Below are 24,741 nucleotides of genomic sequence, written 5' to 3' on the forward strand. Positions count from 1 at the left end.
GTATCTTTTAGCAAGATGTAATTTCCTTCCTTATCTCTTTTAATCCAATTGCTTTTTACTTTAGCTTTGACTGATATCATGATTGCTACTTCTGCTTTTTTTTTACTTTAAATGTTGCATAATAAATTCTATTTCAGCCTCTTATCTTTAATCTGTGTTTTTCACCCTGCCTCAAATGTGTTTCTTTTAAACAACATATTTTTTAATGCATTCTGCTATCTGCATCCATTTTATGGATTAATTCATCCTATTCACATTCAGTTATGATTACTGTGTATTACCCTCCATCTTATTTTCCCTTTAGATGCTACTATATTCCCTTTTACTCTGTTCCTCCTCACCAGTATTTTGCTTTTTATCACCCCCACTGCCCTCTCCCTCCAGTTACCTGCCCCTTTACTTATCTTATTCCTCTTCTACTTTTCTATATGGTAAGATATAATCCTATACCCCAATGAGTATATTTGTTTTTTGATGAGAATAAAGTGTAAGTATTGCCCATCACCCTCTTTGTCCTCTCCTCCTCATAATGATTTTTCATAATTCTTTATGTTATATAATTTGCCCCATTTTATCTCTCCCTTCCCTTTTCTCTCAAGGTAATCCTCTTTTTCACCATTTGCTTTTTTTACATATCATATATACATATAATACTTAATAAACATTGTATCATAATATACATCCTATCATCTTAATCAGCTTACTTTTCCATTCTTTCTAAGTATATTCCATCTGTCTGCTCTACTGCTAAAAGATATTCTCTTTTCATGCAGAAATACAAACATTTCTACCTTAATGAGTCCCTTAAATTTTTTCTTTCTTACCTTTTTTGGCTTCTCTTAGGTCTTGTATTTGGACTTCAAATTTTTTGTTTAGTTCTGGCTTATTCCTCAGGAATCCTTAGAAATCTTCTCTTATTGAATGTCCATTTTTCCCCAGAAAGAATATACTCAGTTTTGCTGGGTAGATGACTCAGGGTTGTAAACTTAGATATTTCAAAGCCTTCCTGAATATCATATTCCATGCCTTCTGATCCTCTAATGTAGAAACTACAAAGTCCTATGCGATCCTGATTATAACTCCATGGTGTTTGAATTGTTTCTTTCTGGCTGTTTGCAGCATTTTTCTTCATGACTTGGTGACTCTTGAATTTAGCTATTACATTCCTAGAAGTCGTCATTTGAGCATTTCTTTCTGGAGGTGATCTGTGAATTCTTTCCATTTTAAGTTCATTTTCTTGTTTGAGGATATCTGGGCAGGTTTCTTTAATAATTTCTTGTATGATGATGTGCAAGCTTTTTTCTTAATCATGGCTTTCAGATAGTCTTGTAATTCTCATATTGTCTTCCCTGGATCTATTTTCCAGGTCAGTTTTTTTTTTTTAATTTTACTTAATTAGTCAATTTAGAACATCATTCCTTGGTTACAAAGATCATACTCTTTCCCTCCCTTCCAACCACCCCCTTCCCATAGCCAATGTGCAATTCCACTGGGTTTTACATGTGTCCTTGATCAAAACCTATTTCCATGTTGTTGATGTTTGCACTAGGATGATCATTTAGAGTCTATATCCCTAATCATAACCCCATCAAACCACGTGATCAAGCAATTGTTTTTCTTCTGTGTTTCTATTCACACAGTTCTTACTCTGGATGTGGATAGGTTCTTTCTCATAAGACCATCAGAATTTTCCTGGACCATTGCATTGCTGCTAGTAGAAAAGTTCATTACATTCAATTGTACCACAGTGTATCAGTCTCTGTGTACAATGTTCTCCTGGTTCTACTCCTCTCCCTCCACATCAATCGCTGAAGGTCATTCTAGTTCACATGGAATTTTTCCAGTTCATTATTGCTTTGAGCACAATAGTATTCCATCACCAACATATACCACAATTTCTTCAGCCATTCCCAATTGGAGGGCATTCCCTCATTTTCCAATTTTTGGCCACCACAAAGAGTGCAGCTATGAATATTCTTGTACAAGTCTTTTTCCTTATTATCTCTTTAGGGCAGAAACCCAGCAGTGCTATGGCTGGGTCAAAGGGCAGACAGTCTTTTATCACCCTTTGGGCATAGTTCCAAATTGCCCTCCAGAATGGTTGGATCAGTTCACAACTCCACTAGCAGTGCATTAATGTCCCAACTTTGCCACATCCCCTCCAGCATTCATTACTTTCCGTTGCTGTCATGTTAGCCAATCTACTAGGTGTGAGGTGATATCTCAGAATTGTTTTGACTTGCATCTCTCTGATTATAAGAGATTTAGAACACTTTTTCATGTGCTCATTAATAGTTTTGATTTCTTCATCTGAAAATTGTCTATTCACATCCCTTGTCCATTTATCAATTGGGAAATGGCTTGACTTTTTGTACAATTGATTTAGCTCTTTATAAATTTGAGTAATTAGACTTTTGTCAGGAAGATTGTTTCCCAGTTATTTTCCTTCTGATTTTGGTTACACTGGTTTTGTTTGTACAAAACCTTTTTAATTTAATGTAATCAAAATTATTTATTTTACATTTTGTGATTTTTTTCCCTAACTCTTGCTTGGTCTTGAAATCTTTCCTTTCTCAAAGATCTGACATGTATACTATTCTGTGTTCACCTAATTTGCTTATAGTTTTCCTCTATATATTCAAGTTTATATTTGATGACCACTGCTTTATAGTATAGTTTGAGATCTGGTACTGCAAGGCTACCTTCCATCACATTTTTTTTCATTATTTCCCTAGATATCCATGATATTTTGTTCTTCCAAATGAACTTTGTTATGGGTATTTTTCTAATTCAGTAAAAAAGTTTTTTGGTAGTTCAATGGGTATGGCATTAAATAAGTAAATTAGTTTGGGTAGGATTGTTATTTTTATTATGTTAGCTAGTCCTTCCTATGAGCAATTAATGTTTTTCCAATTTTTTAGGTCTTTTTTAATTGTGTGGAGAGTGTTTTGTAGTTGGGTTCATATAGTTCCTGTGTTTATCTTGGCAAATAGACTCCTAAGTATTTTATATGGTCTAGGGTGATTTTAAATGGAATTTTCCTTTCTGATTCTTACTGCTGAGAGGTGTTGGAAATAAATAGAAATGCTGATGACTTATGTGGGTTTATTTTGTATCCTGCAACTTTGCTAAAGTTGTTGATTATTTTCACTAGCTTTTGTGTTGATTTTCTAGGATTCTTTAAGTAGACCATCATATCATCTGCAAAGAGTGATAGCTTGGTCTCCTCATTGCCCAGTTTAATACCTTTAATTTCTTTTTCTTCTCTAATTGCTATAGCTAGTGTTTCTAGTACAGTGTTAAATAATAGAGGTGATAATGGGCATTCTTGTTTCACTCCTGATCCTTTTGGGAAGGCTTCTAGTTTATCCCCATTGCAGATGATGTTTGCTGATGGTTTTAGATATGTACTATTTATTCTTTTTAGGAAAAGTCCTTCTATTCCTATAGTTTCTAGTGTTTTTAATAGGTATGGGTGTTGTATTTTATCAAAGGCTTTTTCTGCATCTATTGAGATAATCATGTGATTTTTGTTGGTTTGCTTGTTGATATGGTCAATTATGTGGATGATTTTCCTAATATTGAACCATCCTTTCATTCCTGGTATAAATCCTACCTGGTCATAATGAATAATCCTTGTGATCACTTGCTGGATTCTTTTTTGCGAGTATTCTATTTAAGATTTTTGCATCTATGTTCATTAGGAAGATTGGTCTATCATTTTTTTCTGCTTTTGACCTGCCTGGCTTTGGAATCAGTACCATATTTGTGTCATAAAAGGAATTTGGTAGAACTTCTTCTTTGCTTGTTATGTCAAATAATTTGTGTAATATTGGGATTAGTTGTTCTTTGAATGTTTGATAGATTTCATTTATGAATCCATCTGGCCCTGGGGATTTTTTTCTTAGGGAATTCTTTGATGGCTTGTTTAATTTCTTTTTCTGATATGGGGTCATTTGGGTATTCTATTTCTTCTGTATATCTAGGCAATTTATATTTTTGTAAATATTCATCCATATCACCTAGATTGCCATATTTATTTACATATAATTGGGCATAATAGTTTTTAATGACTGCCTTAATTTCCTCTTCATTAAAGGTGAGGTCTCCCTTTTCATCTTTGATACTGTTAATTTGGTTTTCTTCTTTCCTTTTTTTTAATTAGATTGACCAGTACTTTGTCTGTTTTATTTGTTTTTTTTTCAAAGTACCAGCTTTTAGTCTTATTTATTAAATCAATAGTTCTTTGACTTTCAATTTTATTAATTTCTCCCTTAATTTTTAGGATCTCTAATTTAGTTTTCATCTGAGGATTTTTAATTTGTTCATTTTCTAGTTTTTAATTTGCATGCCCAATTCATTGACCTCTTTCCTCCCTAATTTGTTAATATATGAACTCAAGTATATAAGTTTCCCCTGGATTATTAGTTTGGTAGCATCCCATAGATTTTGAAAGGATGTCTTATTATTGTCATTTTCTTCAATGAAAGTATTAATTGTTTCTGTGATTTGTTTTTTAACTGATTTTGGAGAATAATGTCATTTAATTTCCAATTAATTATTTATTTGCCTCTGTATTTATCCATACTAATTATTATCTTCATTGCATTGTGATCTGAAGAGATTGCATTTATTATTTCTGCTCTTTTGCACTTATTTAAAATGTTTTTATGCCCTAGTACATGGTCATTCTTTGCAAATGTACTGCGTGCTGCTGAAAAGGTGTATTCCTTTTTGTCCTATTTATTTTTCTCTACATATCTACTAACGCTAATTTTTCTAAGATTTCATTCACTTCTCTTACCTCTTTCTTATTTATGTTTTGGTTTGATTTATCTCGTTCTGATAGAGGAAGGTTCAGGTCTCCCACTAGTACAGTTTTTCTGTCTTTTGCATCCTTAAGCTCCATTAGTTTCTCCTTTAGAAATTTGGATGCTATGCCATTTGATGCATACATGTTGAGTACTGATATTTCCTCATTGTCTATACTTCCTTTTATCAGGATATAATTATCTTCTCTGTCTCTTTTGACTAGATCTATTTTTACTTTGGTTTTGACAGATATCATGATTGCAACTCCTGCCTTCTTTTTCTGAGTTGATGCCCAATAGATTTTGCTCCATCTGCTTACCTTTACCCTATTTGTGTCTACTTTCCTCATGTGTATTTCTTGTAGACAACATATGGTAGGATTTTGGTTTCTAATCCACTCTGCTAATTGCTTGTGTTTTATGGGTCAGTTCATTCCATTCACATTCAGAGTTATGATTACCAGCTGTGTATTTCCCATCATTTTGATTTCTACTCCTAGTCCTGCCTTTTCTTTCACTATTTTCTTTTACACCAGTGTTTTGTTTTCAATCAGTCCCCCTAATTCCCACCTTTTATTTTACTTCCATTTCTACCCCTCTCGCTCCCTTCTTATTCCCCTCTTCTTTTCTTTATGGTATTTTTAAACTACCTCATCCCACCCTCTCCCTCCCTTGTATTGCTTCCCTCACCATCTGTTTGTTACCCTTCTACTTCTCTATAGGGTGCAAATTAATTCTCTGCCCCAATGGATATGATTGTTCTTCCTTCTTTGAGTCAATTTTAATGCATGTAAGAACTAAGTATTTCCTATCTCCAACCTCTTTACCCTTCTAGTTTATTGGTGTTCTCTCCCACTCCTGCCATCTTCTTCTTTATGACATATAAATTTACCCCATTTTATTTCTTTTCCCATTTTTCTTAGTATTAACCTTTTTTACCTTTAGTTTTATATATATGTATTTACATACATATATATTTATGCATGCATATATCTATACACATGTTTATGTCTTGGGATTTCATCCTCTACAGTTTGTCACTGTTCCCTCTAAGTATAATTCTTCTAGCTTCCAAGGTGATAATAATAATTTTGAAAAGTTACCAGTATCCTTTCTTGTAGGGATACATATCATTTTAACTTATTGGGTTCCTTAAAAATTTTTTTTGTTTTAGTTTTTCCCCTTTCTTAATTACCTTTTGGTGATTTTCTTGAGTTCTGTGTTTGCACATCAAAATTTCTGTTTAGGTCCAGGCTTTTCTTTACGAATACTTGGAAATATTCTATTTTATTAGATGACCATATTTTCCTCTGCAAGAATATAGTAAGTTTTTCTGGGTGGTTGATTCTTGGTTGTAGACCTAGTTCCCTTGCTTTCCAGTATATCATGTTCCATGCCTTTTGGTCCTTCTGTGTAGATACAAGCCAGGATCCTGTGTTATCCTAAGTGTAGTTCCATGGTATCTGAATGACTTCTTCTTAGCAGCTTGTACTATTTTCCCTTTGGTCTGGTAGTTCTTTAATTTGACTATAACATTCCTGGGTGTTGTTAGTTGGGGATTAAGTACAGGAGGTGATCTGTGGATTCTTTCAATCTCCACTTTTCCCTCTTGCTCTAGAACGTTTTCTTGAATAATTTCCTATAGAATGATATCCAGGCTTTTTCTTTTGTCATGATCTTCCAGTAGACCAGAGATTCTTAAGTTGTCTCTCATTGACCTGTTTTCTAAATCTTCCATTTTGTGAATCAGGTTTTTCATATTTTCCTCAATTTTTTTATTTCTTTTGATTTTGTTTTATAGTTTCCTGCTGCCTTGTGAAGTTGTTTGCTTCTGGTTGTTGTATTTTAGTTTTTAAAGACTGAATTTCATCCCTGGATTTTTGGTCATCCTTCTCCGTTTGGCCTGATTTTCTTTGGAGGTCATCTTTCATATTCTTGACTCATTTTCCATCTCCTTTGCCTCATTTTCAAGCCAATTAATTTTGCCTTTGAAGACACTATTTTCTGTTTCAAGATGATTTATTTTGCTTTTTAAATTCTTTTCCCAGTTGTCTTCAGCCTCTCTTAATTGTTTTTTGAATTGTATTTTGAGTTCTTCCAAAGCCTGTGTCCAATTTGCTGGAGTTTCTGTGTTTTTGCTTCATGTTCCTTGATCCTCCTTTTGTTTCATTTGCTCTTCGTTCATTGCTTGGATAGATACCGTCTTTTGTAATTTCTTTTTTCTTTTTCTATTGTTTACTCATATTTCCCCCTTCTCCCCTGCCTGTAGTCTTGCGCCTCTCATTTTGTGCTGGATCTGTGAGTTTGAGCTGATATGTCCTGAAGGGGCTTCTTCTCTGTTCTGCTGTTTGATCAGGTAGTTTGTTCTTTTCTGGCTGACAGCAGAAGCTGAAAAGCAGCTGGGCTTACTGCCCTGTTGTCAAAGTTGTTGCCTGTAGTTTGTTACAGCTTTTGCCCTTGTAGCTTAGTCAGAGAGGCTCTCAGATCAGTCTGTGGGGGAGGGGTGTTGGAGCTTAAGCTTCCTTGCCCTCTGATGGTTTCTTATCTGCCCTTATTTTTGAGATTGATCCAGGATGGAATTGATCTGCAAAGCTGGCTGTGTCCTGAGGCTAAGACCTCCTGAAAAGGAGGGGCAGGGCACAAGATGAAATATTTCAGCTGCAACTGGGCTGCCTGCTAGTGCTTATTCTCCAGCTGCCTCTATGCCTCCTGTATTCTAAGCCCTGAGCCTGGCACAGTTTTGCCGGCAAGGTTCTCCCTCTGGACTAGTGCCCTTGTCCACCCAGAGATTCTAGCCACCACTGGAGGCTCAGCACTGTAGATGGGGGAAGGCCCCTGGGATCTTCCTCCTTCCTTCCACTTAAACCCACGTGTTCTAGAGTTGAGGCTTGGGGGGGAGGGGGCATTCCTTTTAAGTTGGGTCCAGGAGGAGGGTTCCCTAGCTCTTTCCTGTTGTTAGATTTGGTTTTCAGTCCCCTCAAAATATTATGGTTTTGATTGGTGAGGAAGGGTTTACAGAGGTCTGAACTTTTGCTGCCTCTAAGCTACCATCTTGACTCCACCTCCTCAGTTATTTTTTAAATAAGATATTTCATGTTTTCCTCTTTTTTTTTCATTCCTTTGATTCATCTTTATTCCAGACTTCAACACAGATTTGAAACCTCAAGTGGTGTGGACCTTTATTTGCCCAGATAGGGTTTAAGGGTATGAATGTTGGTTTGGCCTTAGATCCTGAATCTGGGACAGCAGATGTAGGGTGGGGGGGTATGGTTTTCGCTTGGCTTGCTCTTCCCACCTTGCTATAGTCTTGCTAACTGTGTTCCTCTTTCACTCTAGTGCCCCCAGATGTTCTCTGCCTATCTTTTAAGTCTTTTCTTCAAAGTTGTTTCACTCTGTCTCCTTATTGGGTCTTTCACTCTTGTATTCATTTTGTGACTTTAAAAAAAAATTGATTGGAAGTGATTCCCATGGTAACCTTGAGCTGCTCTGCCTTACTCTGTCATCTTGGCTCCACCCCCAGAAGGACTGCAGATTTATTTTAGTTATGTCAAATAGTATTGGATTTTTATCACTGGCAAGCCTAAGTCATCTCTTGCTCCTCATTTGGTTTCATTAGGGCAGAACTGTCAACCTAAAGGGCTGAGTATAACCCTTTAATACCTTAAAGTTGACTGCCAAGATGAGAACCATAAGAATATGAGAATGACTTCACTTCTAGTCAGTCAGTAAAGAGTGCTTTGCCAGGACACATGGAGTGGATTAGAGCAGAGGCATGTGGAGTTCCATCAAAAGCATGGCTATTTTTTTAATTGAATAAGGTCATATGTAGAAGTCTAAATACTAAAAGTATCTTTAAATTATGTTGTAGTGATTATGACTATTAAATATTTCCTGACTTTTAGCCTAGGCCATTCTTTAGTCAGACTGTGGCTAATAAAACCCCTAAGTTTCAAGCATAGTGTCAACACAAGTAGTAGTAGTAACATTTTTCTCTTTATTGTCTGCTAGCCTAAAAAAAGAGGTCAATGAAGGAACTTGACTGTCTTAAATGATAGAATTTATAATAAAGTTGCACAAGTATTCACAAAACTATTTATATTTGATTTTAGAATATGTTGTGTTTTGATTTTTGAAGCAGAATTACTTCCTCTATTACCTTTCTTTTGCATTAATGTTAAAACTACTAGACATTTCCAAAATATAGTATAGAACCCTCTTGGGGAATGACATTTTGATCTTAATACTACTAATGTAACAATTACATTTATATTTTATTAAAGGGTATTTGGAGCATTCAATCTGAAACCATTTGAATTTTAACGTGAAAATTATTCATTACTTGAAATTCTATTGGGAATTTCATAGCGTCTCTATAGGACTTTCTAATGTATTATGGGAAAATGTGTAAATTAAATCCACACACATTCAAACCTGCATTATTTTTAGATTGCGTGCCTAATGAAATGTTGTTATTTTGCTTCATGATGTCACTCCCAGAGTTCTCTAGCATAGCAGGCCGCCTTACTCTAAAAGGGATGAGTCAGCAGAAGACCTCATTGCAGGTGTTTATGCTTCATGTAACAGAGTGGTATGCAGAGAAGATTAAAGTAAGATTTATGAATGAAACTTGGTGACTTTAAAAGTTACCAATTTGTAGAATTCTTTTGTCCATAGTGCCACATATATTTAAATAATCAACCTGTAGAGCTTTGTCCATCAATATGTTTATTTGGAATCAACAGTAATGATAAATTAATAGTGAATTGTGTATTGAATTGAACAAGAGGAGAGCAAACTGGATTGCTTTCAGGAAATTGAAGAGCTTTTTTAATGATAATTTGCTTCCCATAAAAGCAAAGGCTTTTTTATATTAACTACTGTGTAATCTAAAATGGTTGAGGTCTTAAACTGTAGTGATTAAAATAGTGGAAGGTATAAATTGTGATAGATATAAGAGAGGGTGAGTAAATTTGACCGCAGAAATATGTTCACTACAGTGTCTTGGGTTTTAAAATCAAATATAAGGTGGTCGCCAGGGAAATATTCCCAATTATTCAAATACTCAAGTCAGTTGGGTTTTTATAGAGATTTTAATTAACAATACAATGAGTAATCAAAGAAAGAGAGAGAGAAAGTAAGAAAGGAATAAGTATGAAGGGCCTCAAGCCAATATGGCCTAGACCTGAGTCTTAAAAGAGAAATCAGTCAGTTTTTTAACACTCACCACAAGGTCTGACTAAACAAGGATTCTAGTAACACCAGGCCAGCATCCTTCCTCAAAGAGTCTTCCAGCCAGAGATTGTTTCAAAGGGCCTCTCTCTCAAGAGCCTCTAGAGCTCCTACCCCAGAGGGGCAGAGCCCCTCAGAGGAGCCCCTCAGAGGAGCTCCTCAAGGAGCTCTCCTCCAGAATGAGAATCAGAAATCGAGATCCTCTTTTGCTCTTCTCTGAGCTCTTATTTTTAAGGGCAAAATCTCCTCTGTCACCTCCCCTAAGTCCTTACATCTACCAATCACTGTAGATGTTTCTAAAGGACCGCCCATTTTGAATTCACAGCTGAGTAGTTTTAATCTCTTTAGTAAGTCAGAAAAAAATGCTGCTGTGTCGACAAATTTCATTAAGAGAAAACCTCTGAGTAAGTTTTCACCTTTTAGGTCTAAGTAGTTTACAAGTTGCCCCACCTTTATAGGCACTTAGCATCCCATTGTATCAATTCTAAAAACAGGCCTGGCTCAAGGAACTCCTTGCCCCACCATAAGCATGGATCCAAGTACTTTCTTTGTTTAGCAAACAGTTTTCTGTCCTAAAGCAGTCTTAAGTAGGGTGGAGCAGGGACACTCCCATAGCTAGGAGCCCCCACACTCAAGTAGAGTTCTCACCATCTGCTAGGGAATTTTTTTAAAGTAGAAGATTCCCCAATGGGGGAAACCCCTAACATTCATAAGTCTGAGAAATTTTAAGGTTTACACTATTCAGTCAGTATTACTGTATGGCAGAAATTACAGCCATTTTCAAATAATTGAAAATGATTATCACACAGGGAAATAGAAAGGATTATGGAAAGAAGTTGGACTGGTTATGTTTAGAGGCAAGAGAAAGAGAGGAAGGCTTCTAGCATATGTTCATCGTGAACTCAGTGAATTTAGGGCAAGATTTGGTTTTGGGTAGGGGTCACAGAGGATGGGCCAGTGTGAATGGGATATATAGATTAGATAGCCTGTGTCTTTGAAGGGAGCTTCCAAATCTATGAGATACATCTGAGTTTTTAGTAAGGTATTTGAACTTTCTTTAAAAAATGGACTGTAATTATTCCAAACTGCCTTGTCTTCTATGGCCCAGGAAAATGTTAGAATTGGTCTTGGAGGATTTGGAGGAAGGTTACTTTTGCTACCTGAGCCATGTTGGACAAGTCACTTCATCTCTCTGGGCCTCACTTTCCTCATCTGACAATTAGATGATGGAACTAGATGATGATCAAGATTTCTTATAGTTCTAAATCAGAGATACTTTGATCTTGTGTGTTAATGAAGAAAATTAATATTTGATAGGCATTTAGAGCATTATTTTGTGTCAGTGTCTGTTAAATCAAATTGTTTAACATTGTATTATATTTCCTTGTGATGCTTTTCCAAAGCTCAGCATTTAATCATATCATATAATACCATAATTTAGATTCTATATGTCTTTTCTTTGGACAATCCAGTTCCATTTTTGTTTAAATAAAACTCAGAATATTAGTTTAATTTACAATTTTTGGATTGTTTTGTTTGATTGCAGTTGATGAAGAACAAATTAAAGAGCTTGACCGATTACGGGTACTTTACAAGAGAACAATTATGCCTTACAACATATATAAAAAACGACAGAAAGGACCAAGTGATGAAGCCGTCGTTCAACAATATGCAGACTTGGTGGGACAGACCTGTTCAGAAAGGATGTTACTGTTTAGAAGCTGAAAAAAGAATTATTAAAGAATTAATATTCCACTTTCATCCCACCTACTACATGATTGCACTCCATTTTATTATGATTAACATATCTCTTTGTTAATAGATCCACAGGATAACATTGTAACCATCTAAAATTAAGCATCCTATTTTAACTATTATATTACTCTCAAAATATTTAAAATAAAATGTTTGTGAAGTATGTAATGTATAGAGAGATTTAAAAAATATGCCTAGATGTTTAGTCTTACACTTGGGGTTTTGAAAGTTGTTTTTTTTTATTTTTTATCCAAACTACATTAGACTTGTCATTTGTTGATTTTCTATGGCAAGTAAAATTATTATGGTGCATCTAAGTGATTTGAATCATAGATGTGCTTTGATTTTTCTTTTGGCAAAATTAAAGCATAATCTTTGCCCCAACTTGGTTAATAGCCAGTAATTTTGGTAAAGAAAATTTCCTAGAGGCATATTTAAAAACTAAGGCATTTCCTCGGTTTAAACAGTCATGTCTTTCTGGGGAATATCTATATATGTTATTAAAATCTATAGGTTATACATTATAGAATAACATGTAATGAAGCTGGATAGTGCTTTTAAAAAAACAAAAAACAGGAACATTAAGCATTTTTATTTTTAATATATTATCTGTTGAATTTATAGTAATCTTGAAAGATGGGTTTTTGGGCAACTATATCATTTCTCATGATCCAAGTTCTATAAAAGTCAGAGGTTAAGCCAAAAATTCCACATTGGTTCTCTTCTTAGAATATGACATCTGATGGGTTATTGATGAAATTTGTCTAGCCTCTTTCTAGCTTTACTAAAGAATAATATTTAATGAGACATGAATCAGAAGGTAATTATTCTTATGTCTTAGTGCCTTCTCTCCATTTCCTTGTCATAAAATTAATTTGAGACTTAAAAATGCATAATTATTTTTCTATCGTTATAGTCTAAATTAGTATTTTTTCTAATCTCTTTTGTCACAAATTTGCCTATGTGACTTATGTTATTTTGGAGATGGAATACCCATCCTTCCTTTTTTGCATAGTCTCCTACTTTAGCTCAGGAGTAAGATCAAGGTCAATCTCGTAAATGTTCCTGGGTTTGATAGTTAAGGATGCAGAATATTCTTTTGATCAAAGCCTGGGAGCATATCCCCTCCTAGGAGTTTCCCAGGCAGTAATCCAGTCACAATTTTTCTTGATAGCTCCTTGTCCATTGGCCCCCTTGCTGTCTTCTATGTATGCATTCTTCTTTTCTGAGTAAAATTAAGAGTATTCAACTCCATTAAAAGTCTTACCTGAGAAATATACCATGCACTTGGTTTAGACTTTTGCCTCAGACATGCGGTATTCAAATGTCATAACTGAGAACACTTTTCATTTGATCCAAATACTATCAAGTAATGCAAGCAATTTTTTTTGCATTCAAATGAAGGCTACCCACTTCAAGGTTGCCATATACTTCTTCTAATAATGTTTCCATTGCAAAAAAGTTTTTGAGGATTGTTCTTTAGGCAATTTTCTTCAAAGATTGTGGTACATTGTTTTGATTGTCTGCAGTGGTGATGAGTGTTAATTTGTTTTTTGGTCATAAATAAAGTGTGCCTGTTACTAAGTAATGAGACCGATTTCTTTCATTGGTCCACATCAACTAGTTTTAACAGCAGTTCCTAAATATAAATTCTAAAAATATTTTGAGCAATATCAGCATTGATAGAAGTTCCAAAGATGTCTACTTCAAAAAATAACTTTTGTACAAATGTTTAAGTTCTTTTTGTTTAAAAGAAAAAATCCTGTAACTTTATAGTATTTTTAAAGAAAACATGAAGCCTAAGACTTAAAATTTCTCTTAAGCAGCATGCAATAAAAATCCCCTCTTCTATTGCAAAGTCTAACATAGGGAACATTCTTTGTAAGAGGATTCAATTACTGGTAGAGCATAATTTCTAACATTGCCCCACAGTTATAGACTCATAAGTCTAGGTCTATAATATGACTTAAGTAAATTTACGGAACAAATTGTGTTTGGAGTACATTTATCCAAAGGCTATATTCATATTTAGACTTCTCTTTAAGATTGACTTTTAAGTCAAACGTGTAAGTTTCATTCTTCTAGCCCAAAGTCTTCCAGGACTAAAGGGGTTACATTGAAAGGAACCCCAAAAAGAGATATCTGAGGTTTTTAGTTAGCAAACCATTCTGTTAATAAGTTGACCTATTATTCTGTGTTAGTAATTAATTTAAGGAGATCAAAAGAACCATAAAAAAGTCATAGTATTTAAAACTTAAAAATTTTGACCGTAGTATACTACTGACCCTTTCAGATTATGAATAAATTTATGCCTCCTCATGATGGGAACAGAACTGTAGGATATATACCTACCACTTCATTTTAATTTTATTTATTTTAGCTTTCTTGGCTTTTCATTATCTTAATAATGTTATCTGGGTTTTTAATACTCAAAAACATTGAGGTTAAGTTCTAATTCCTGTATTCTTCTTGGTTTCAGTTATTTTGAGGAGGAAATTATTATTTCAAATGTAAGTCTTCAACACTGTTTAGTCTATTTTAAAAATTATTTTGATTACACCAAGTGCATGTATTATGTTTAATGTAGAATATATGACTTAAATGAGCTATTCAGAATGTCTGAATAACATTACGGTTTGATTTTAAGCAGTGGATTATTTTAGTATAAGTAAAGAAGGAACATGACTAATTGTCAGATAACTAAAAGTAACTAATGTCAACTAGAAATTAAAAAAAGGAAAATTGAATAATAATTGGAAAATGTATTTTAATTGGTAGTTACTTGGATGTATTCATTTTCAGTGAATGTAAGATGAAAGATACATGTAAATTTATTGCTTTTGTAAATGCTTTTTGAAAATTACATGAAACTTAAATGGAAAAAATAAAGATGTTTCTTCTATGGCTGTTATCCATCAGAACTTATGTACTATAGGTTTTCATGGTTTTTTCCTTGAGTACATGTCATCTGCACTGAGGACACTGAGTGAGGACACTGAAGTCAATGGATAGCATTAATTGAATATTACATGTATTTTCTAATAATAGGAGTTGTTTAAATATTTTGCCTAATTTAAGAATAGAATAAAATACAATAATATCTCTTTAAATTAAAAAAATAATATGTGAAAATTTGGATTTGAATGAAGGATAAATTTAAGAGATAATTGTTCACTTTAAAAAATTTATAACATTCCTCAAAATTTTATAGAAACTAAATTTACACAGAAATTAACAGAAGCATTTCTTAAATTATTCCCATTTTTGGTTAAAATGTCTAAAGTGCATTAGAGCAATGCATTCTAAATATTAATTGCTTTACTGAATAGATATTTATCAAATTGAACATAAAATAAATCATAATTTTTATTCTGTTTTTGCAGATATCTCTAAAATTCATTACTGATCTGCATTGATGCAAAATATGTCCTTTGTTAGGGATAGCATCTTTTCCTTACCTTCTGTTTTTATTTGTCTTAATTCTTATTTCTTTCATAATGTTACAGTCTAGTGAATGGAAACTTTTGATAACAGTAGGGTGACTGTGAGTACTCCATGAGATTTCAAGTGCTATAGATAGCCTATAACTTATTGGAAGTGCTATATAACGTGACATTTTCCAAATTTCCATTCTCCTTGTTCACTATCTGCCCTTCATTGGATCATAGGAATCTCCCCTAAGCCTCTACCTTCAATGTTCATTACTTTTAAAAAAATGTGTCTATAACCTTTTCTGTTATCTCACATTCTTTACCAAATATTTTCTCCCCTTTCCATTATCCATTGAGCCATCTTTTATAACAAAGATTTTAAAAGAAAAGAGCAAAACTAAACAACATATAAACCATGTCTGCTAGTATATGCAGTATTCCATACTCATACTTCCTCTTATCTCTGCAGTAATGGGAGAAATGCATACATTCTTAACTCTTCTTCCAGAGTCAAGCTTGAGCATTATAATTATACAATAATTAATGTCACCTTGTTATTTTTCTATTTGCATTATTTTAATTACAATTTATAAATATACACATTATATGTATATATGTTCTATATACATATATACAGTTTTTCTCTTTCTGCCTTATTCACTCTGCATCAATTCATTGCACTGTTTTGCTTATCAATGTTCTCCGTATTTGAAATTTGTTTTTAGCACAGCAATATTCCATTACATTCATGTGCTGCACTTTGTTTATAGTCTTTCACTCTTTCACTAATGGTGCTGCTACTATTAAGAAAATGTTTTTTAAAAAAAAATGGAGTTTGTAATGCCCAAGTATTTAACGCAACACTAGAAATGCTACCTATAGCAAGCAATGAGACAAGAAAGAAATTGAAAGAATTGACATAGGCAAAGAGGAAAAAAATTCCTCACTTTTTGCATATTAAGTGAAAATCTTATTTAGAAAGCCTTAAGAAGTAAATGAAAAAATTAATTGAAATAATAAATTAAACAGTTGTAAAATATAAAATAAATCACATAAATCATAATTCCATAATTCCAAAAAAATAGGAATATAATGGAATATTGCTATGGGATAAGAAATGACAAAATATCCAGTTTCTGAGGGAACAAGAACTTCAAAGAAGTGATGATGAACAAAATGAGCAGAAATAAGGGCACATTTTATACAATGATGACAACATTGTAGAAAAAAACAACTTAGAATTTAGAACTGTGATGCAGTGAAAAACCATAAGTGCAGAGGACTTTAAAAAAGGTGAAACACATTGCTCATGTCCTGCCAGAGGGGTAATAATAAAATGTAAAAAAATAGACTTGCATTTTTTGGCATGGCCAGAGTGAAAATTTGTTTTGCTAGACTAAGCATATGTATGATGAGGATTTAATTTTTTTTTGTTACACAGTTGCAGTTCAGTATGGTCAAATTAAATAATGAGATAGACATATAATTTAAAAAAAATTTTTTAAAGAATACCAATTGGTTAATGATGTTAACAATGAAGTAAGAGAAAACTTTGCTGTTAATTTCACTCCAGTTCTTGGCCTATTGAAATGAGTTGGTAAAATACTTTGGGGATTCATTTTGAAATATAGTTCATGAAATATCCAATTTAATATCTTCATAACCTGGTTAATCTACAGAAAAACCTTATGTAAAGCTTATTTATAAGGAATTTTATTTTAAATTTAAAATAGTAATTTTCAAAAATGTTGAGATCATGAACTTTGTTTCTATTTTCTTTAACTCAATTTTATGTATAATCTATCTCATTATTCCCCCAAATTTATAAGATGTAAAAGAAATCCCTAATAAAATATTCATAAGAAAACTAATGTCATAGGAGTCTTAAAGCTATTGCATTTGTGATTTTAAAAATAGGTTGCTTTCACACTCACACAGACATATACAACTTTTAATTTGATGCTTGTATATTTAAAAAATTAAAGTCATGGTTGATAAGACACCTTAGCTTTTATGAGGAAAAGAGTAGCTTAAAGCAGAATGCGCTAATGCATCATAAAAATATTTTTCATCAATGAAGTTTGATCAAGAAGTTCAGCAAATAAAAGAATTTCTAAGTGTTTACAGTGCTACAAATAGACTATAGACTCTTTAAAAGAAAGGTTAAAATACCGGGTGTCCAACTTGCATAATTTGACCACAGTGTGATTTTGGATTGAATTTTTTCCCTGAACTTTTAGTTTTTCATGGTTTTTCAGTCTGTGCCAGTGCCTTAAAATCATTTAGCATAGGCTTTTTTTTTAAATGTAATTAGCGTTAAATGAGAACTCATGAATAGTTCATGAAGACCAATTCATCACACTTTGGTAATTCAGTATTCAGGAAGAATGAATAGCATTTCTTGGTTAATGGACCTTTTTGATCATGAAATAGAAAAAAAAAATAGCAGTTCAGGTTTTTAAATTCAGAGCCTGAGGCTCTTAGTCTAGTTGTATGTGAGAAGTCCTGTGTGCCTGTTCAGCATAGTCTTAAAAAAATTGTAACGACTAGACAGCAACTTGTAAATCCAGCTGTTGCTAATGCAAATTATTTTATGAAATGAAGAAAGTGAAGATTTGACTATCTCCATTTTGGTAGTAGCCACATAACCTGATAAAATAATTCAAGATGTAAATATTCAATATTCTGATAACTTCATTTGAATTTCTTCAGAGAAAAAAATAGAATTTTATTAAATAGAAATTATATTTTATAGAATTTTGTTAAAAGAAAGTATAAAATAAAAATTAAAGTACAATTAAATAAAAATTATTTTAGCATGGTTTTTCATAGTATATTGTTTTCATTAGATGTTTAGTTATTTGAGTGACTACAAAAGTACAATTATTTATCAATTATTAACCTTCATATTTTAGAGTGCCACTTTCCTAGACTAAATTTCTATATTTCCTCATTAATACTTTGAACTAAATGGTTTATTGATGTGATCTTTTAAACTGTTTAAAAGCAATTGAAAAAATTAAAGCATAACTCAGAATTTTAAAAGAAAATTTCTATCATCTTAACATTTCTGTTATTTGTGATTTTTTTCATTTAATTTTTTTTCCTTCAAACAAGTTTGTTCTGACTAAATGGAAAAATTTCCTTATTATGTATTATTAATATTTCCTTGAATCCTAAATTAGCAGTAGTTTGTGACTTTAAAAGAATCTTCAGAAGTATAATAATATATATGTCTTTCCAAGAAAAAAATGATGCACAGAAGTAGAAGATAAATCAGAAATATTATGTTGATATTTATGATTTGGAATATGACCAAGAAAGAATTCTGCCCAAGTAAGAAAACAAAAGCTTTTATAGAAGATGAATTGCATTTAGGAATTTTATAAATTATTCTATTTATTTAAGTAATGTGTAATTGATCTTTAATTTTTCCATAGAATGTTCTATTATTATCTAAAATTACATTTCTTTGTCTTCAAAACCCATTGGTATTTACCTTTGTTTAACCTTGGAATAATGACAAAACTAGACACTGAAAAAAATTTGTATGAATTAATTCAGTCAAAATTCTTTGTTAGCTGCTACATTGAAATGTAACATGTAACAAAAATATATATGAATGAAATACTGTGCTTTTATTTTCTGGAAACTAACTTTAGGATGTGGAAACAATAATAGAAAATATCTATAAATATGTTATCCATTAATAGATTAAAATATCAAAACTAATATTTCTAGCCTTAATTTTTCTTTCCCTAGTTTTTCCCCTCTTTTCTAAAACCAACTATTTATATATTGCATGTAGTAATTTGCTCCTTACCATTCTAGTCATTTTTCTAAGTGAACCAGAAAATGATCCAGCAGGTCCCTTTATATAGTGCTGGTTCCAAATTAAAGGTAAATATATGTTCATGTATGTCTATATACATACAAACATGCCAATACACACAGATGTAAACTTGTCTAAAAGGCATTTTAAGTAATTCTCAATCACATACACTAATATCTTGTGAGAGTATGATTTAATTACCTTATAAGTTTATACAAAGCTGTATATCTTCAGGAACTCAGGTAATATACCATTTTATCTGATTTAGTTCCAAATCATCCCAGTGGAGTAGGGAATTAGTAAGTATTGTCCACAAAGCACATTTGAAACTTTTAGGGGACTAAGCAGTGTCATCAGCCTAATCTAGAAAAAGCAATTTCATAAAGAGATTCATTTTAAAGTTCACCTGTATAAGGAGTGCTCATTGTTGTCAGATCAAGTTAAATAAATTACTATATGACTTCCCTTTGTAAAACATGGTAAAGTTCTTAAAGTGCACATCTTAAAATCAATTAATGTTGAAATAACTAATATTTACAATAATTACTAGTTATTAAAAATAAGATTAAAATATTCAAAATCCTAGAAGACAGAGAAATCTATAATACTGTTGTTTATTTTTTTTCAGGTCTAAAACATTTAAATTTTTTTAAAAGCTTTTCACTAAAGTACAGTGTTTCTTATATCTGGAAAACCCACTTAAGTGAAATAAACTCACTTTCACCCTAAATATTTTTATTTCACATTCTTTAAATCTTATAACACCTACAGAAACTTAGTTCTTTCCAGAATATACTATATTGGCCATCTCCAATACTGGGGGTTCCCTTAAAGAGGAGGAGGAGATAAACACCTTACATTTCATTATTACTTTGTTATCATTACTCAGCACTATCTTCTCTTTTGACGTTTATTACATGAATCTATGTAGTCAATTCACTAAGTATTTAAGTGCTTTCTTTGTGCCAGGCACTGATAAACACTAAGGGATATAAAGAAAGATCACAACAAACAAAAACAATCCAGGAACTCAGTCTGATAATAAAAACAGTATGCAAACATCATAGAGACGGTATAAATTGGAGAGAATCTCAGAAAGAAGGCATTAAATTGAAGCAGGACTAAGTAAGGCTTCTGGCAGGGAAGCCAGGAGATGAGGAGGAGGTGAGAGAAAGTTACCCACCTTTCAAGGCAGGAGAGACAACCAGTGCAAATGCCTAGAGCTGGGAGATGGAGGATCTTGTCCTTGGAGGCATGAAGAGGCCAGTGTCACTGTATCAATTCTTGGGGAGCAGGGAATGAAGTATATGAAAACTGGAAAGGTAGGAAGTGGGCAGGATAAGCCAATAATTTCCTATTTGATCCTGGAAGTAATACTGAGTTAATACTGGAGTTAACTGAACAGAGAGGTGACATGATTGTGTGTTTTAGGAAGTTCAATTTGTTTTTTGAAGGATGGATGCCTAAAAATAGGCAGAGAGGTGAAGCAGAGAGACTAGCTTGAAGGCTGTTTTAATAGTTAAGGTATGAGGTGATGAAGGTCCCCTCCAGGAGATGGCACTGTCAGAGAGTAGAGAAGGGAGAAATATCTGAAAGAGCTGCAAAGGTGAAGTGTGGCAAGGGGCTGGAAGAATATGAAGAGTCATCAAGGATGATACAACAAGGATGAGTAACTAGGAGGTCACATCCTCAGTAGTAATAGAGAAGATAGGGAATTGGAGGGATGGCTTAGGGGAAAGATGAATTTGGTTTTGGACTTTCTGTGTGTATAAATGGAGTTTTGTGCCCCAGGACTACCTTCCCCAGAATTCCTTTACTTTTCACAGAATTCCTTGAAATATATCCCCCACTTTGCATCTTCATGTTTTTGAAAATAAGTTTCTGTGAACTTCACCCTCTTCTTCCCAAGCTCTCCTCTTTCCCCTGACTGGGAGTAGTTTTCTCTCTCTCTCTCTCTCTCTCTCTCTCTCTCTCTCTCTCTCTCTCTCTCTCTCTCTCTCTCTCTCTCTCTCTCTCTCTCTCTCTCTCTCTCTCTCTCTCTCTCTCTCTCTCTCTCTCTCTCTCCTCATGATTTTTCTGTTTCCTTTACTTCAAGTTTATTATTAATAAATTTTTATAATATATGTTACTTTGAATATTGGATATAATTTTTAATCTTACAGGGTTCAAGCTGTCCAGTAGGCAATTGGATATGTGAAACTGGAGATTAGGAGAGAAGTTAGGGCTGGATAGATAGATCTGAGATTTCTCTACATGGAGATAATAATTGAATTTGTAGGAGCTGATGAGATCATTAGATAAATAAAACATATAAGGGGGCCTAAAAAAGAGCCCTTTGGAATACCCAAAGTTGGTGGATATGATCTAGAACAGCAAAGGAGACCTTAGAAGGAATGGCCAGATAGGAGGAGAATCAGGAGAAAGCAGTGTCAACAACAGAAAAGAGTGTGAAGGAGGGGGGAAAAAGTGATTATTTGTTAACAAAGACTGCAGAGAAGTCAAGAATAAAGACAGAAGAGCCCACTAGATTTGGTCATAAAAAGATCATTGGTACCTCTGGAGAGAACAGATTCATCAGATGAATGATGACAGAAGCTAGATGGCAGAGTTAAGAATAGTGAGAGGAAAGAAGATGGAGGAACCTATTTTTGGCAGCATTCTGAAAGAGTTTAGCCACAAAAGGGAGCAGAAATATAGGACAATAATCTGCATAATCAAAGGGATCAAAAGCTTTTTCAAAACTAGTGAAGAAACAGGTATGTTTGTAGGCAGCAGAGCAGCAAGTAGATAAGGAGAAACTGAAATTAGAGAGTAGAGATGATAGGAAAATTTGTTGAAAAAAGATTGGATATGTTAAAATTTTTTATATGGTTGGACTGAATATTAAAATTGTGATCACCAGGGATTTAATTTCTAAATCCCAAAATGATTACTCAAGTAACTGGAATTATGGTAGTTTATTTTTCAGTAGAGGAAGATATTAAGAATGAGAGAGGGAAAAGGGAATTTATCTATCTGCTCTGGCCTCATCTGAACCAGGCAGGAGTTCAGAGGCCTTGGCCAAGGGGCCTCTCTAGAAAGCCAAAGAAAAGGGGAGTCAGCCTTATCACTCACCCTGTGACCATCTAAAAGGAAAGCAGTCTGAAGTCTCCTGCATGAGCTCCTCCAAGGGTCCAGTTCCACAGCCAAGTGTCTTCACTCCTGGTGAGTGCCTGTCTTCAAGTCCAACTCTGAGTGACTGTAGCCTTTAGTCTCTTCAAAGTTCCTTGGGGTTTTTTGTTTGTTTGTTTGTTTGTTTGTTTTTAATTATCCATTTAAATGTCTATTGTCCAAAGGTAGAGTAGTAAAGGCTAGGCTAAGGGGTTCAAGGGATCCGTCCAGGGCCCCATAGCTGGGAAGCATTGGAGGCCAGATTTTAGCTAGAGACCTCCCGTCTCTGGGCCTGGCTTCCAGTTCGCTGGGCCACCCATTTTCCTCCCCAAAGTTAAAGTTGAATCTTTGGGCTGAGTCTGCTCCCAGACAGGCAGGCAAAATCAATGAAATTGCCAGAAGAGTCAAAAATCCTTTTAAACAGCCCATTGCTATTAAGTTTCTGTTTGAAAAGATCTGTTTCTTCTCTCTAGTCTTTTCTCTCTTTCCCCTCTCTGATACCCCTGCGGCCAATACCCCCAGCCACGTGGAGGCTTAGCCTAAGGGAAAATTACCGGGTCTCCTTTCCCTCTGGTCTCTCCCCTCTGCCCACGTGGCCAATACTGTTACCAGCTGGTCGCAATGAGTCCTGAGCGATCTGCTCCAAGGATCTGGGTGATGAGCCGGCTGGGGTCACGCTCATGGGTCTGGGGCGCAGAAATAGGCAGGCAGCGGGCCGGTGAGAGGCCAGGAGCTGGAGCGGCTGCGGGGGTGGGCAAGGCTGGGACCAGGTACCAGGTGAGGACGATCAGGGCTGCAGGCTGAGGCAGGAAGCGGCAGGACGGAGCCAGGTGGGGTGGGCAGCAGGTCCGGAGCCTGTAGCAGCTTTCTGAGGGTAGAAAACCTTGGCCAGAGAGATATGGCTCAAAAAAAAATTTCTAGGTACTAGCTATTAAAAGTTGAATTAAAGATCAGAAAAGAATTCAGAAGATTGAGTTTTTTTTTTCCCATTAGGTCGCCATAACTGTAAAGATTAAAATTTATGGAATATGGGGAGACTGAGGCAGGTAGAAATTAGTTTCTCTCTGCAAGGAGTATTATATTTTTTAGAGGTTTATTAAAGTTAAGGATTAAAAGAAAATACAGGATAAGAAAAAACACGTGTCTAGGCCAGAGGCCTAGACCTCACCTACATTATGGAAAGAGCCGTGTCTGCTCCAAAACGGAAGTCCAAAAAGAGCCAAGAGCCCTTCAAAAGCCTTTGAATCAACTTAAATACCTTCTCGATCTCGGCCCAGGTGAGATTACAAGGCATTCTGGGGAAGTGGAGCAAAGGCTCATGGGGATTGTAGTCCTGTATTCGAGTCTATTTTTTACAACATCTAGCACCTAGCATGAGGGGATGGAGTAGAGAAATAGTAGTAGTAGTTGTCTTTTCCCTAGGGTAAAAGTCATAAAGTTGGGGGATTCTGCCAGTTTCCTTTAGTCAGCTTCAGGTGATAAGCAGGAGAAGTAATAAGCAGAGAAAGATTAAGAATTTGACAAGAATAAAATTTCCCTCCAGATTAGTAAGCAAGGTATTTTCTAAAAGATAAGTATTTTATTAATTCCTTTATCGGTTGTATTCTTGAGTTCCCTTTCTCTTACCCACTGCTTAATAACTTTTCCTCTTGTGGGGAGGAAAGCAAAGTGATTTGGGATAGATAATTCAGTCAAAGATGTATGAGGGTAGTGTAAGGTGTAAAAAAGGAAAATACTCTTAGTAATTTAAATTTAATAGGATTTCATTAAGGTGAGAGAGAAAGGGGTTTTTGGCTTAGTGAGCAGAGGAAAGAGCCAGAGCCTCAGTAGCCTCCCATGCTTGTGCCAAAGTCACCAAACAAAAAGCCCCACCAGTGTGGGTTTTAGAAAATTTTATATCAAAACCCTACACCAGGATGCAACAATGGGAGCTCCCTGAGAAGAGTAAAGGATGCTGGGAAATAAAGTCTCCAGTGTACAATTTTTAAAAAATACACATTTCCCCTAGGATCTATTGGGAGACCAGTCTCCCCAATGGATCATTTTAAACATAATCAATTTATAACTCTAAGGATTTTTAAGTAAAGGCACATACAGTATTGTAGTTTCTAAGGGGAAATTACCATAATTTGGGGATGAGGGAAAAAAAGAGAAAAAAGAACAAAACCAATTAGGGGGAAGTCCCCTTTGGCATAAAAGTGTACATTAAAAACAAATGCATTCAATCCCCCCCAAAGTTTAATTCAGCACATCCAAAAGTTTACTCAGGATCTTTTGGAGCAGCATGTGGTCTCTGCAGGCATCTTCATTGCACCTTCTGTAAGCAGTTCAATTTTCTGGATTCTGGGAGGTAGAAAGTCTCTTATTCTAAAATTTACTCTCAAAAGAAATTAAAATTTGCAAAATAGGATAATAATACAGGATAGCCTGTTTTAATTGTAAAAGAGCTGACAGGTGTTCCACCTATAATCTAAGCAGTTCAGGGACCAAAATTTTTGTTAGTGCTATAAGGAGCTTAATGATTTCCCCATAG

General features: G+C 34.3%; 1 protein-coding gene across 17 annotated transcripts in view; it reads left to right on the plus strand.

Moving 5' to 3' along the window:
* Positions 1–14,697, plus strand: part of ATE1 (arginyltransferase 1) — a 256,370-nt gene extending 241,673 nt beyond the window's left edge. For all 17 annotated transcript variants that reach the window (XM_007478886.3, XM_007478889.2, XM_056803238.1 and 14 more), the window contains one exon: positions 11,587–14,697. In XM_007478886.3, the coding sequence (XP_007478948.1) occupies positions 11,587–11,765 (179 nt within the window). In that variant the 3' untranslated portion in view covers positions 11,766–14,697. The remainder of the gene's footprint in view (positions 1–11,586) is intronic.
* The last annotated feature ends 10,044 nt before the right edge of the window (positions 14,698–24,741 follow it).

This window comes from Monodelphis domestica, chromosome 1 (assembly GCF_027887165.1).
Source record: "Monodelphis domestica isolate mMonDom1 chromosome 1, mMonDom1.pri, whole genome shotgun sequence".
Classification (NCBI taxonomy): domain Eukaryota; kingdom Metazoa; phylum Chordata; class Mammalia; order Didelphimorphia; family Didelphidae; genus Monodelphis; species Monodelphis domestica.